Source organism: Psammomys obesus, unplaced genomic scaffold (assembly GCF_907164565.1).
Source record: "Psammomys obesus unplaced genomic scaffold, mPsaObe1.curated_primary_1811, whole genome shotgun sequence".
NCBI classification, from domain to species: domain Eukaryota; kingdom Metazoa; phylum Chordata; class Mammalia; order Rodentia; family Muridae; genus Psammomys; species Psammomys obesus.
This window is the reverse complement of record NW_026585895.1, coordinates 14,667,705-14,683,359: the sequence shown is the minus strand read 5'-3', so window position 1 is coordinate 14,683,359 and position 15,655 is coordinate 14,667,705. Positions and strand designations below refer to the sequence as shown.

Genomic DNA, 15,655 nt, shown 5'->3' with positions numbered 1-15,655 from the left:
AACCAAATCTTCTTTCTCTGAGAGCAGCTAACGCTCTAAACCACTGAGCTGTGCAACCAGCCCCTGTTACAAAACTGTCTCATGCCTAGCTCAGTAATAGGCTGCCAGCATGGTAGCACAAGGCTGTAAGTCCAGGACTTTGAGGACAGAATCACAAGGACTGTGAGAACTGCCTGGCCTACAAAGCAAGATCCTGTCTTTTTGTTTTGTTTTTTCAAGACAGGGTTTCTCTGTGTAGCCTTGGCTATTATGGACTCACTCTATAGACCAGGCTGGCCTCAAACTCACAGAGATCCACCTGCCTCTGCCTCCCTGCGTGCTGGGATTACAGGTGTGCACCACCACACCCGGCTCTTTTTTTTTTTTAAAGGTGAGTGAGGTGGTCCACACTGAAATCCCAGTACTCAGGACGATGATCAGGAAGATTAACAATGTTGACATGATTTCAATGCTATAGTAACTCCTAAAACCAAAATGCCACAGAACATTAAACAAATAGCTGGGCAGAGTGGCTCACATATCTAATTTCAGCATTCTGGAGTCGAGGTAGTAGGAGGGCTGATGTGAGCTCAACACTCTGATCTACATGGTACGTTTCAGGCCAATTTGGCCTACACTGTGAAACCCTGCCTGGAAGAAAACAGAAACTAGAGTGTTCTGTCTCCTTCCATAGGCAATTATAGACAATGTGCATTCATGACCCAGTTAGAGTTTTAAAGGCAAACGTTTTCATGTCATTATACTTACAAGACCATGAAAGGCTCTTGAGTATGCCCAGGAGAGCCCAGATCAGTCTGTGTGAATCAGCAATTCAGTTGAGGTTTTATTTGCTTATTGATAATTGCCATGTGCTAAGAGAAAGCACTTTGATTCATTTAAAAAAGAATTTATAAAGTAGGCAAGATGCATGCGTTTAATCCCAGTAATAGGGAAGCTGACGGGTTTGATTTTGAGGTCAAACTGGACCACAAAGTGAGACCGTATCTCGGGAGAAAGAGAGACAGAGGAGGAGGAGGAGGAGAGAGAGGAAGGAAGAAAGAGAGAGAGAAAGAAAGAAAAAGAGAAAGAAGAAAGAGAAAGAAAGAGAGAGAGAGAGAGAGAGAGAAAGAAAAAGAAAGAAGAATAAGAGAGAAAGAGAAGAAAGAGAGGAAGGGAGAAAGAAGGGGAAAAAAGGAAAGAAAGGAAAGGGACAAAAAAGTGTTTATCCCGTGTTCAGTCTACGCTGCACATTGTTCAAAGCGGTGAACTTAGAAGGATCAGGAGCACGTCTTTTGTTTGCTCACAATAGAGGAACCCCAGAGCTGACCTGTGAAATAAGACGTAAGGGTGGCCGTGCACGCATCTGGGGAAGCAGTGGCCCAACCAGACGGAATAGAACCTTAGTAGGTTCTGAGCCTCGGTCTGGAAGGTAGACAGAGCCAGGCCTCCAGCGTAAGCGAGGCGGGCAGGACCGGAGCCGCCACCGAACTAGGAGCGTGATTTGGTGAAGTTAAGATTTCTTGATGGTGTAGGAAACAGCAAGCAGGCTGAAATGGCTAAAAATCTGCACGGAGACCAGAGAGTCGGCTCTGAAGTCAGGCACCCTCCGAGCCGCCGGCCTCAAACCGACCTAACGACGAAAAAGGGCAGGGGAAAGAGGGCGCACTACCTGTTGGAAGCTTGGGCCTCGGCGCCCGCCGTAGAGGCGGTGACGAAGCCGGCACGTTGCCTTGGAACCCGCAAGACGCCGCAGGGCCGCCACAGCGTGCAGCGTCGGCGGGGTACCTCGGCCGCCATGTCTGTGCTGGACGTGTTGTGGGAGGACCGCGACGTGCGCTTCGACGTGTCGTCGCAGTGAGTCTCTGCGACGCGCCGGGACCCCGCGGCCGTCCCCTGCGGCCCTTGGCCCTGCCCCGGCCCGCGGCCTCTCCGGCGTGTGCGCCCGTCAAGGCTGCAGCCCCCCGCGGCCCGCGGCGGAGCGCACGTCGGGCTGGGGTTCCGTAAAGCAGGGTTCTAGAACCAAAATCCGGAACAGCCTTGCGTAGTGCGGGCCTCCGCACGCTTAGCGTGTCTGTGAAATGAGGGAGAGAATTCTCCGAAACTCTCGACCGTGCAAAGCTTGGGTCGGGGCCAAGCTTTCATTTTGCTCTTCATCCAAATCTTTTAGAGCTTGCTTTGTTGTTGTTTTGTTTTTAAGAAGCCCTGTTTGTGGGGAATGCGCCTTAAAAGAGAACGTGGCTAAAAACCTTCCTGCCCAGAAGTCGGGGAGTGGGGCGCTGAGATAGGTGTTTGAAAACATGAAAGCTGAAGTTCTTGGATCAGTGCAGCTACATGGAGCCTCAACTGCTTCCCAGTGGTGCTTTTAGCACTAACAGTGCCTCCTTAAATGGAAAAGTGAAATATGCGTACATTTCTCAGTCTTTGTGGTAATTGGATGCCTAAGACGGTATTAGTTTCTTTAGCTCGCGAAGAGTGCTTTCTGAGTACTCCGTGCGTGAGTGGGGTTAGAAGTTAGCGTGCAGAAGTCCATTCTCCCCTTTGTGCAGGCCCTGGGATGAAATGCGGGCCGTCAGACGTGGTGGCAGCTATGTTTTCTTGCTGAGCTGCTCATGACCCCTCTGAGGATACCTCTCATCCGACCCTTTTCAAAATCATTCCTTTCATAGCCTGCTGTCCTTCCTCTGCCGGTTGTCTGTAGTCCACAGAGTAAGGCCGGTACCCATCCTCGAGAGTCTCCGATTCTTTGATAACTCCCGGGTTACCCAACTATATTTCTGTCACTATTCAGTGCCCTCCCCCCCCCCCACCCAACACATCGTTTACCCTTCTTGTTCCTGTTTTTCAATCAGTCACACACTCTTTTTGTTTGTTTGTTTGTTTTTCCTTTTAGCTATCCAAGACTCCATTTTTGGTTCTAGCTGACTCCCAAGCGTCCCTGGTTAGTTCAGGCCTCACTGACACTCAGTGCTGTAGCCTTTACCATGTTGGCTGCCCTATGCCCTCGTCTCTCTTCCCTATGTAGATTGGTAGCAGACAGAGCTGAAGTTATAAACCTTGAAATTTTATGTTTAATTTAGACAGATGAAAACAAGACCGGGAGAAGTACTTATTGATTGTTTAGATTCAATTGAAGACACAAAGGGAAATAATGGGGATAGAGGTGAGTAGATTTGAGTTTTATACTCTGATTTACAATGTATCAATGTTGATTCACATTAGCTAGTGAGAAAGCATTGTGTGTAAATAACTGTGAGAAAAGAAAAGTTAAGGTTTTTTTTAAGTTTATTTTTTTCCCAAATAAAAGAAAGGGTAGATATTAAACCTACAAACAGAAGCACAGGTTTCCTCTCAGCTTAAGCCCATCAGAAGTGGATCTTGACCTGTGACACAAGATTTGCTAGTAATGGTTAAAACTCCAGGCACCTGTTTGCAAGAGTCATAAAGTAGTTCCTACCCTTGGATACGTTTCCCGGTAAAAGAACACAGAGTAGTGAACATTAACTATTCATAGCTGTGGCATCTGTAGCCATACTTCACCTTAATCCAGAAGTGCTGCACAGTCCTCTCAGGATGACCCTAGAGGGGGACATGTGGAAGGGGAAAACTTAGTGCTACACTGAGCAGGCTATTTGACAGTCGTGGACCAGTCCTGTCACCGAGACACAGCTGTGGCACCAGCGGTCAGTGAGTAACTAACAGGGCCTGAAAGCGTCAGTACTGTTCTCAAGGGGAGCTTGGGGTATCCTAAAAGTGTCTTTGGAGAAGCAGGCAGCTAGAAAGGAAGAACAGAAACCTCTTTGTTAAAAAGGAATCTGGGACGAGCAACCCCCCTCGCTCAGATAAGGAGATCCGTGTCCTGGGGAGGGAACAGTAACCTTAGGGCAGAACAGGCTTACTGCAGGTTTTGGGTGGCTGCTTGCTCTCCAGGACTTTCTTCTGAATTGTCCTAGTAAGGCCCCATTTTTTGTGTGTGAGAAAACTCTCTTTACCACTAGGCACAAGCAGAACCTGTCAGTGTGTCAGGCCTATCCTTAGAGGCAAGCTTATATCTCTCAACAATCTCGCTGTTAGTCAGGCAAGGGGAAGGGTGAATATGGACACTTAGCAGCAAACAAAAAGTCTCAGTTCGAACTTTGTCGGACTGAGTTGTCATAAAGGCTAATCTTAAGCTAGTTACCTCAAGGAAGCCAAGAGAAACTTCAGTTGTTTATATACCGACTGACAGGAAGGCTTTTGTGACAGTGTGTTCTTCATAAGTAAAGACCGTGGAGGATAGCAAAGCAGTTTTCACTGAATGCAGAGCCCTAGATCAATACCTGGGGCTAGAGATCACCTAGTTAGCTCTAATTGACAGCTTGGCACAGCCCCAGAGCTGTGAAAGGAGCCTGAGAGGAGAAGCCACAGCTGAGGGATCACCTCAGGCACGTCTGTGGGGGGTCTGTCTGTTAGCTGATGTGGGAGGGCCCAGCCCACTGTGGGCAGCACTATGCCTAGGCAGGAGGTCCTGGGCTGCATAGGAAAGCTAGCTAACTGTGAGCCTGTGACTTAGGAAGCCAGTGTTGCTCCATGGTTTCTGCTTCATGTTCCTGCCTTGAGTTCCTTCCCTGACTTCCCTCAATGATGGATTTCGACCTGGAAATAAGACCAAAAATATCCTTTCTCCCACATTGCATTCCATTAGAGTGTTTTATCACAGCAACAGAAGTCAACTATAGCAGAGGGCAGGGAGGCTTTCAGGGGTTAGGATGGAGCCCATTGGTAGAGTGCTTGCCTAGCATACACCAAGCCCTTGATTCAGCCTTCAGCACTACATCAATCCTCAGCACATGCCTGTAACCCCAGCACTCAGGAAGCATTGATAGGAAGATCAAAAGCTTGAAGCCATCCAGGGTTGTTCTGTTGCTCAAAATAAGGGCCTAGGGAAGACTGGCTACAAATAACCCCCTCATAGTAGCTGCCTCCTACTCAGAACTCAGGAAGCCATGTTTAAATGAAGGTTTACAGGAATGTACAGAGTGCCTGGTTTGTCTGGGGAGTCCTGCCTTCCAGTCCTCCGCATCTGCTTCTTTTGAGCAGTTTCCAAATGACCAACTTGAGGCTGTATCGTGTTCAGGGCCCCTGCTTTAAAGGTGTGAGTACCCAGATGATTAGCACATTTAATCCACTTGTGAGTACTCCGCCAGGGAAATGTCGGATTACGCTGTTCGCTGAAGCTGGGGACAGCGGAATGGGGACAAGGAGATTGCATATTTGGGAGATTAGAGGAAGCAAGGACAAAGAGAAAAAGTTCAGGCCTGGAAGAATGGACACGGGGCTTCGGGAGGCATCCTACAGAAGAGGCAGCACAAGAACGCTGTGACTTGTAGGGGATAAACAATGAGCAGAAAAATGGTGAACACAGTTGGCGGAAGGCTTTGTAAGGCAAACCCTTCTCACTCAATAATTTTTCTGAATATGCCAATCGAAAAGCATTAAAGACAAGGTGTTACCTAAGTGAAATGACATAAGGAAATCAGTGTACCTTTAATTTTTAAATAATAAAAATCAGTTTGTAAGGCATTACAATATTAAGCCAGGCTTGGAAGTATGTGCCTCTAGTCCCAGCTCACTTGGGCAGCTGAGACAGGAGCATCAGTGTAACTGTCAGTTTGAGACCAGCCTGTGTGATAAGGTGATGCTCTTTAAACAAGGGTGGCATGAGGAACCTAGGATAGTAAAGCCTTTCAATCTAAAAGAGCTGGGTGGAAAGAGGAAAGAGGATGGGCGGGAGGCGGGCTGGGTAGATGCTGTACTTCTCTGTTAGAGTACCTCTCTATCCAGTGTCCTGTCCCGGGCTCAGTCATCAGTGCCCCTCACTTCAAAGAAAAAGGGAAAACATAACCACCCCTAACATTTTATTAAAACGTTTTAAGTAAGACATTTCCTCTTCCCTATCCTTCTTCAACCCTCCCAATGTTCCGTTATTGCTCTTAACAGTTCTTTTAGTGTTTTCTTATTTACCAACTGCAATTTTTTATATTTGTATATGTAATCTTACTTAATAGTACAAATTGAAAGTAGACACCATTTTTTTGTATAGTGGGTAACTGACAGGAAACAGAACTTTTCTAATATTGCATAACTAAATGATAAACCAGACTTTAGTATGTCTCCCCACTCTTATGTTTTTGTTTTTTCTGAGACAGGGTCTCTTTATATAACCCTAGGTGCCCTACACCTCTCTATGTAGAGTCTCATTCAAACTCACAGAGCTCTACCTACCTCCCGAATGCTGGGATTAAAGGCACAGGCTACCAGCAGTGGCACACACCTTTAGTCCCAGCACTTGGGAGGCAGAGGCAGGTGGATCTTTGAGTTTGTGTCCATCCTGGTCTACAGAGCAAGTTCCAGGACAGCCAGGAATGTTACACAGAGAAACCCTACCTTGAAAAGCCATAAAAAAAAAAAAAAGAAAGAAAGAAAGAAAGAAAGAAAGAAAGAAAGAAAGAAAAGAAAAGAAAAAGGAGGCAAATTCTTAGCTTTTTGATTGCTTCCCCCTGGCGGGACTGCCTTACCAGGCCACAGGTGAAGAGCATATTCTCAGTCCTGATATAACTAGATGAGCTGGGGTGAATGGGAAAGGGAGCTCCCCTTTTTTGTGAAAGAGGGAAGGGGGAAAAGGGAGGGAGAGAGGGTGTGACTGGGAGGTGAGGAGGGATGGGGATACAACCAGGAAGTAAAGTGAATAAAAAATAAATTAATTGTTTTTGTTTTTTTTTTAAAGCATGGATTACCATTCCAAGTCATCTCTCTCCTTTTGAGACAGTATCTCACTTAGCCATGTCTGGTGTCCTGGAACTCATAAAGATGGACCTGCCTCTGCCTCCACCGCTGGCCTCCTGAGTGCTGGATTAAACTAAAGGCGTGCGCCACTATGCCTGGCTCTTAAAATTGTTTTGTCCCTCTCAATTTTAAGCCTAAACTCCAACTCAGTTCTGTTGCTGCTAGGTTTAACTCTGGATTTGTTGGTCTGTCATTAAAGAGCTTCTTTGTCTGCAGCCAGCCTTTTTTGCCTGTGCCTCTAGCAGAACTGGGTATATAAGTATATGGTTCAGTTAAACGAGAGCTGTTGGGCTGGAGAGATGGCCCAGCAGTTAAGATTGCTTCCTATGCAATTCTAAGGACCAGAGTGGTCCTGTGCACATCACAACAGCAGCACTGAGGTGGGCTGGGGTGCCTGCTGCCCCAGAGGAATACTGTACAAAGTAAAGAGGAGGCCACCTGATACTCTGTCTTGTTTTCTGCACTTTGCACATCCACAAACACATGCACACACACACACACACACACACACACACACAATGAGAACTGCTAAAAGAGACTCACACCACAGGATGTGTCAGTTACTTTTCTCATTTTTGTGGCAAAGCACCTGACACACACACACACAAAAAAAAAAAAAAAAAAAAAAAAGAAAAGAAAAAACAAGGAAGAGTTTATTTCGTCCCGAAGTTCTAGGGAAGAGTTCCTCAGAGCAGGGAAGTCAAAGCAGCAGGAGTTACCGTGCCCCGACCATGCTCTCAGGCTGGCCTCAAACTCCTGTGGCCTTGAACACCTGGCCCTCCTGACTGCACACCCTGAGCACTGGGACCACGGCATGCAGCATATGCAGTGCTGGGCACTGAGCCGTGCCTCACTGTGGCTACCAACCACAGCGTCCGTTCTGACCCCATTCTGAGCACTGAAAGGACCTCAAGCTAATCTGTTCTTCCTTGCTTTGCTTCTAGGTAGACTCTTAGTCACAAACTTAAGAATCATCTGGCATTCCTTGGCATTACCCAGAGTCAATCTTTGTAAGTATCCGTCTTAGATAAAATGCCAAGGGGGAAATTCTTTTTCAGGAAAGTTGGATGGTGGATTTTGTATTTAAAGCAAACAAAAGATCTTAAGTGCTAGGGATAAAGCTTGGTGGAGGGCCACTTACCCAACATGCTTACAGCCGTATGTTCAGTTGCCTGTGGTGTGAAAAACAGGAACAGTTTTAAGTATGTGGAAATATAAAATTACTGTTTAAGAAACTCTTGAGAAATCAAACGCTGGTCACAGACTATATCTTAATACAAAAGGAATGATCTGATTTCTCAGTCTGTCCATTTTGGGTCTTGAACATATGTGGATTAATGCTTTTACATGGGTTTTTGTCTTTTAAGTTTTTTATTATTGTTGTGTGTGTGCAGGGTGTGTGTTGGGGGGGGTTCGTGTGCCAAGGGACAACTGTGTGGCATCACTTCTCTCCTTCCACCTTATGGGTTCTGGAGATAGATTTGGGTCTCCCGGCTGGTGCCCTGCCTACCCAGCTTCTCTGGTCCTGGTCTCTGTTATTCATAGTCTTTCATGTGACAGGAACAACATTCCTGTCACTTTTTTTTTAAGTATGGCAAATCTAGCCAGACTCTCTCTTTTGACATGATGGTGGAAAGAGTTTTATTTATTTTTTGTTAGTAAATGGTGGTATCTGGATTTTAGACATTTTCTTTTCCCATGTTAGGAATATTTTTGGTCAAAGAAGTACAACTGACCCTCAGGTTCTTGTAATCATTCATTCATTCCTTTCTTTTTTTTCTTGAGACGGGGTCCCATGTATGCCAGGCTAGCCTCTAACCTGCTGTGTCATTGAAAATGACTAGAATTTCTGATCTTCCTGCCTCTACCTTCTGAGTGCTGGAATTGCAAGTCTATACACTGTGCTCCATTTATCTGGTGCTAAGGGTCAAGCCCAGGGCTCCACGTATACTAAGCAAGCATTTTACCCATAGAGCTAACTCCTAGCCTCAACCTGTGCTTATTTCATAGAAATTTAAAAAGTTGTTTTTCTGCTCATGCTTTAATTTGTAAAACATGAAAGTTTGGGGGTTTTTAATTTTTTTTTACAATATTATATTTCTTAGTTTATGATATCATACTCCTTACAACCTTTGTCTTTTTTTTTTTTTTAATTTAGCTATTGGTTACAACTGCATTTTGAACATTACAACAAGAACTGCAAACTCCGTAAGTCTGAAAATTCCTAGTGAAGTAGATGAATGGTAAAGAAACATTAGATATCTAAAGTCAAGGCTTGCTTCCACCTTATATGGGAACTTGCTCTTTAATTCTGAACTTTGTAACAAATTTGTCTTTACAGAAACTACGAGGCCAAACGGAAGCTCTTTATATATTGACAAAATGCAACACAACCCGATTTGAGTTTATATTCACAAATCTGGTTCCTGGGAGCCCCAGACTTTTTACTTCTGTGATTTCGGTACACAGGTACAGTAGCATCTCACAGACTTCTGAGTGTATCAACTTCCTCTGATGTAATGGTATAAAGGATAAAATTTTACGGATGGATGATAGTATCTTCTAGTTGCAGATATCACAAAGGTATTTAGACTGATACACTTCATTATCATCTAAAAAGCACCCTGAAGGAATGTATAAAGCATGTAAGGTGCTGGGCGTGGTGGTGCACACTTGTAACCCCACCACCCTGGAGCACAAAGCAACAGGGGCATTAATGGGGTCTGGGCCAGCCTGAGCTACATATCATCACCCTCTGTAAATGTAAGACTACTGGGGCTCGAGAGATAGCTCAGTGGTTAAGAGCATTGTCTGCTCTGGAGGACCTAAGTTCAATTCCCAGCACATACATGACAGCTCACAGCTGTCTGTAACTCTAGTTCCAGGGGATCCGACACTCTTACACAGAAAATACATGCAGGCAATGCACATAAAATTATTTAATTAATTAATTAATTTTAAATTAAATTAATTTAAAAAATGTAAGACTACGGAAAAGATTCTACTAAATTAGCTACCATTTTCAAGTAATGAGTTTAAAAGAATTTTATAGCAGAAATAGACATTCATATGTTTTCCCTAAATAATTTCTTTACAGTAATTCAGGCCATTACTCAGATGCTCCATAGTGCTTCTCTAAGCAACTGTGTATAGTGTTTGTCTCAATATGTATTTGGGGGCTGGAGGTGCAGCTTGGTGGCTGAGCCCTTGCCTCGGGTGCTCAAGGTTTAGACTGCTTCCCCAGCACTAAAGCAGCAACATAAGTTTTCAGTTTTCATGGTCATACACCTAAACCCTAGCTCCTGATTTGGCTTAAGAAGTGCTATGACCAAGACTAGAACACATAATAAGTTAAAGGCCAGTATCTAAATTTTTAAAAATGCAATAAGGGTGGACAGTGGTGGCACACGCCTTTAATCCCAGCACTTGGGAGACAGAGGCAGGCAGGCAGAAGTTTGAGACCAGCTGATTGCTGTTGTTACACAGAGAAACCCTATCTCAAAAAAACTAAAAACGAAAAAATTAAATATTACTACTACTAATAATAAAATAAAATGAAAATCTTGAAATAATTTATGGGACAGGGTTTCCCTGTCTCTCCTGGACTCACTTTGTAGACCAGGCTGGCCTCAAACTCACAGAGATCCATCTTTCTTTGCCTCCCAACTGCTGGGATTAAAGGTGTATGCCACCATGCCAGCTCTGGTTATGACTTGATGATAATGAACTAAAGAAAATGAAGATTAATAGATAAATCCTACTGTTTCACAACTTAACAGAAATTGCTTAACAGAAATCCTAACTAAAGGAAAATCCAATTTTGTTTTTTCTACCTCTCCCTCTCTGCTCTTGTAAAAGTCACTTTTATTCTCCTGGTTCAGTTGTTGTCTGGGAGGCTTATTGCCTCTGTCTGCTAACCTAGGCCTAGTCCTGGAAGCCTCTAGCCTTCATACTATCTAACCCTAGAATGCTTTCAGCCTCTGAGACTTACTGCTTAATAAGCCCACCCTCTCTTGTTCTTTCTGAGCTCTGGGCTGGCTGGTTCAACTCAGCTGTTCTGGCTTAGATGCCTCTCCCAGTTGGCTTATTCAATCTGGCTTCTCTCCAGGCCTCTGAATTGCTCTGCTTGGCCTCAAACTAACTCCAGCAATCTGCTATAATCTTCTGGCTCCTCATTCTCAGGCTCATTCTGTCTTCACCTGAGTTCTTTCTCTGCAACCTGTCTCTCTATTACTGTCCCAGTAAAGCTGCCTTGTCTTTGTATTGCTCCTTAAGTAGTTTCCCTTTCCTCTTTGTTCTCCTGAGAGTTGGGCATATCCTATTCTGTCAACTCGTTCTCTAGTGTGTCACCTTTTCTGCCACTCAATCAGACATCACTTTCCAAGATGGGTGCTTCCTTCTACAAACTAACTTTACCTTCATTGTTTGGGATTAAAGGCATGTACCACCTTAGACCTAAGCTTTTCTTTACCTGAAACTTGTTCTATACCAAGCTGGTCTTGAACTCAGATCTGCTTGCCTCCATTTTCCTAGATTAAAGGCATGCTTGTATTCCAGTGAGATCGTACAGATTTAGGTCTTGGATATGATCTCTTGCCAGAACAGCCATGTTCTGAATTAAAATTCCTCTACAACCCTAGATCCCTAGATCCTCTTTAGCATTGACATAGAGTTTTCTATATGTTGGTAGATGCAAGCATAATATTTTTAGGTCACAGTGAAAATAGAAATTGGACCTTTGTGTCAAAAGAACACTAATAACTTTGCATAAATTAAGAAATGAAGGAATGAGTACTGTAGTAAATGTGTCCATATTACACTGCTGTGACAGAAAACTGGAGTCACCAAATCATTACTGAAAAGTTTTTTGTTTTTGTTCTTTGGGGTTTGGCTTTGTTTGCCTTTGTTTTTTAAAACTATCTCACTCTATAGCCCAGGCTGGCCTAGAACTCAGTGTGTTGTCCAGGATGGCCTCAAACTGTCAACAATTCTCCTGCCTCAGCCTCCCAAGTGAAAAGATTACAGGCATGTGCTACCACAACTAGCTGAATAGTGTTTAAGTTTACCAGAACCGGAACAGCCATGTATTTTAATAGATGAGTAAACTTGTCTAAGGGCACCATATTTTCCATTTGGATCGATTTGTCTTTCGTTTATTCTTTTTTGTAGAGCATATGAAACTTCTAAAATGTACCGTGATTTTAAGTTGAGAAGTGCAGTCATTCAGAACAAACAGCTGAGGTTATTACCACAGGAACATGTCTATGATAAGATCAACGGTGTATGGAATTTATCCAGTGACCAGGTATTGTATAAAATGGTCTTTTAAGACTGTTTCGACAATAATTTAAACCACTCATCATCGGGGTTGTGTAAAATTAGCATTAGTGATCTGAGTAAGTTAGCGGTTCAGCTTTAAATATGAAGTAATATCCTAATTTTCATGGTGTGATGCTCTTTTTCATCAACTTCTGTTCTACATAGAACCAAGAACCACAGTGGGCCTTGGAGATGGCCTAGTTCAGTCTGCTTTTTCCATAGGTGAGAAACAGAACCACATTTGAGTGCTGGGTTTATAGAACCCACTTAGGCGGCTCACAGTCACGCGTGACTGTAGCTCTGAGGGGACCCAGTGCCTCTGGCCTCCGTGGGCACTAACACTCACATGTACACATCCACACAGGGACACACATGTACATAACTAAAAACGTGTGGTATAGTGGTGTACTCCTTTAATGCCAGGCAGGCAGATTTCGCGTGTTTAAAGCCAACCTGGTCTTCACAGTAAGTTCCAGGCCTGCCAGAGCTACTAGAAAATGAGACCCTGTCTCAAAATAAGCAAATAAAATAAATATTTTTAAATGTTTGATTGTTATTATTGGTGGTGTTTTTTATATTTTTATGTGTACAGATCTTTTGTCTGTGTGGAGACCCGTTCACCACATGTGCCTGGTGCCCATGGAGGCCAGAAGAGGTCATTGGATGCTCTGGGACTGAGTTAAAGATGGTTGGGAGCTGCCATGTGGGTGCTGGGAACTGAACCTGGGTGCTCTGAAAGAGCAACCAGTGCTCTTAACCACTGAGCCCTCTCGCTAGCCCCAGGGTTTTGTTGTTGTATATGTTTCTTTTTTTCTGAGAAAAGGTCTCACTGTGTAGTCCAGGCTGGCTCTAAATTCATTGTCTTCCTGCCTTAGCCTCCCAGGTCCTGGCATAACATCGGTGAATCACCACATCTGGCTGTGGCTCTGACCCGGCCGGCATGAATGAGCCATCAAACATCTCTGATACATTGATATGTCAAGTCTTGGTTGACATCACTCCTTTGCACAAGCAGATCTCATTTTGACTAATAATTTTAGAAAGATCTAGTACTTATAAGATGCTGTGTGCCAGGCTCTATACTAAAGTCTTTGGGGGCGGGGGAGGTATTTATTCAAATCCCTGTAGAAGAATTTTCATTCAGAACATGACTGCTCTGGCAAGAGAGTGAATCCAAAGACTTTCTAGGTCTATGTTATCCGGCTGGATTATACAAACACATCTTTAATCCAGGAGTCAGAGGCAAGCAGATCTCTGAGTTCAAGGCCAGCCTGGTATCAGGTAAAGAAAAGTATCAGTATCAGGTAAAGAAAAGCTTAGGTCCAGGTGTGGTGGTAAATGCCTTTAATCCCAAACAATGAAGGTAAAGTTATAAGGAAGCACCCATTGTGGAAAGTGATGTCTAATTGAGTAGCAGAAACCGTGATGAATCAGGGAAAGACTTGACAGAATAGTATACTCCCAACTCTTTCAAGAAGAGAAAGGAAAGGGAAGCTACTTAATAGACAATGCAGAAAGAGAGCAGGCAGTTTTACCTGGAGAGTTTTACAGTGAGAAGCTGAGAGAAGCCAGATTGAATAAGGCAGCTGAGGGAGGAATCTGAGCCAGAATAGCTCAGTTGAACCAGCCAGTGCAGAGCTCAGACAGAGCAAGAAAGAGTGAGCTTATTAAGCAGTAAGTCTCAGAGGCAGAAAACATTCTAGGTCTAGATTAGATTGAATGGAGGCTAGAAGGTCCCAGGACTAGGCGTAGGTTAGCAGACGAAGGCAGTAATCCTCAGAGACAAGTGAAACAGGCAAATAAAAGTTTCTTTTACAAATCCCCATTTTACATTTGAACAAGACATACCAAGAAAAATTTTGTGGGACAGTGAAATGGCTCAGTGGGTGGAGATGCTTGCATGCAGCCCTGACAGCCTGAGTTTGATTCCTAGATCCTATAAGGTGGCCAGAGAGAATGCACTCCACTCAGAAGCACCTGCAAGCATGTACACACATGCGCACGCCTGCACACGCATACACAAAATACAGTTTTAACTTTGTCCTCGGGCAAGTATACTAACTTTAATGTTTAACTGAGCTTATGTCCTGCTGCTCACTGTTTCGGGTCCTGGTGTTCAGTCATCTGACTGCTAGCTTATAAAGTCACTACTGCTCCATAGTATTACATTATTATATTAATCTACTGTTGTGATGACGAGACTTATTCTGGGTCTTAGAAAACAAAGACTAGGGATACAAACAGGCAATCACTGATTTACTTCTCTTTCTTCTGCAGGGAAATTTAGGAACTTTTTTTATTACCAATGTGAGAATTGTGTGGCATGCAAATATGAATGACAGTTTTAATGTCAGCATACCATATCTGCAAATTGTAAGTACATGCATTTTGGTGACCTTCTTTAAATGTAAGATAAATGATACAGTTAGTAACTGGATGTTTGGAGTTATCTGAGGTCTGGCTTTTTTCCTTTTAACTGTTAACTAAAAGCTGTTAACTAAAAGCACACTCCTAGGACCAGTGAGATTGCTCAGCAGGTTAAGGTACTTGCCCCGAAACCTGAGTTCAATCCCTATGACCCACATGGTGGAAGGAGAGAGGGTTGCTCTCTCACTACCGTACTCATATATACTTTGGCACACATATGTGCCCCTCTTCAAATAAATAAAGTATAAATGTAATTTTTTAAGTATACTTAAAAATAAATAAATGAAAGTATAGTTTCAAAATGTTGATTTTATTATTTTAGCAGGGAGAAGACTTAATGTATTTATAAGTCAGGCATAATGGTGAATACTTTTAATCCCAACACTAGAGCAATAAAGGCAGGAGGGTTTCTATAAGTTCTAGCCTACAGTACATAGCAAGTTCTAGTCCAGCCAACTATGGCTACATAGCAAGACTATATCTAAAAATAAATAAATGAATAAATACATAGATAAATATATAAAAATTATGTATTCATAGCAGTTTCGAACTTGCATTTCCCCCTCTTTTGTGACACTAGAAATTGACCTAGAGTCAAGTACATGCTAGGCAAGGATTCTGCTGCCGACTGCATCCTGTCCTTCAACTTGCTATTAAGAGAGAAATGTGCACCACAGGATATAATGTGTGCTTCCCTCCTCCCCTGCCCCCCCATCCCAATTCTGTGCTGGTAGAGATGAATCTCTGTAAGTTCGAAGCCATAGCAAGTTCCAGACCAGCCAAGGTGACATAGTAAGACCATGTTTCAAAAAGAAAAACAAAAAGAAAAAAATTTAAGTATCTGAAGGACTGGGGTTATAACTAGCTGGTAGAATGCCTTGCTAATATGTACAAAGCCATGGGTTCAGTCCCATACACTGAAAGAAAAAAGCGGCTAAGCATGCTTGCTGTGCCTTCAGAGGACCCCAGTTTAATCCTTAGCCCCTGATATCAGCACCCTCCAGCTGCAGGGAATCTGACACCCTCCAAAGCAGGAGTTCTCACCTTCCTAATGCTGTGACCCTTTAATACAGTTCCTCATGTCGTGTGTGACCCCCAGCCATAAAAT

At 43.6% G+C, this 15,655-nt stretch overlaps 1 protein-coding gene across 3 annotated transcripts in view; it reads left to right on the top strand.

Moving 5' to 3' along the window:
* The first annotated feature begins 977 nt into the window (after positions 1-977).
* LOC129671454 (Bardet-Biedl syndrome 5 protein homolog) overlaps positions 978-15,655 on the top strand; it is a 42,046-nt gene continuing 27,368 nt past the window's right edge. The window contains exons 1-7 of one of the 3 annotated variants that reach the window (XM_055600454.1): positions 978-1,833; positions 3,057-3,139; positions 7,746-7,811; positions 8,960-9,009; positions 9,143-9,270; positions 11,971-12,106; positions 14,398-14,493. In XM_055600454.1, the coding sequence (XP_055456429.1) occupies positions 1,532-1,833; positions 3,057-3,139; positions 7,746-7,811; positions 8,960-9,009; positions 9,143-9,270; positions 11,971-12,106; positions 14,398-14,493 (861 nt within the window). In that variant the 5' untranslated portion in view covers positions 978-1,531. The remainder of the gene's footprint in view (positions 1,834-3,056; positions 3,140-7,745; positions 7,812-8,959; positions 9,010-9,142; positions 9,271-11,970; positions 12,107-14,397; positions 14,494-15,655) is intronic. The other 2 variants (XM_055600456.1, XM_055600455.1) reach the window with 2 other exon arrangements.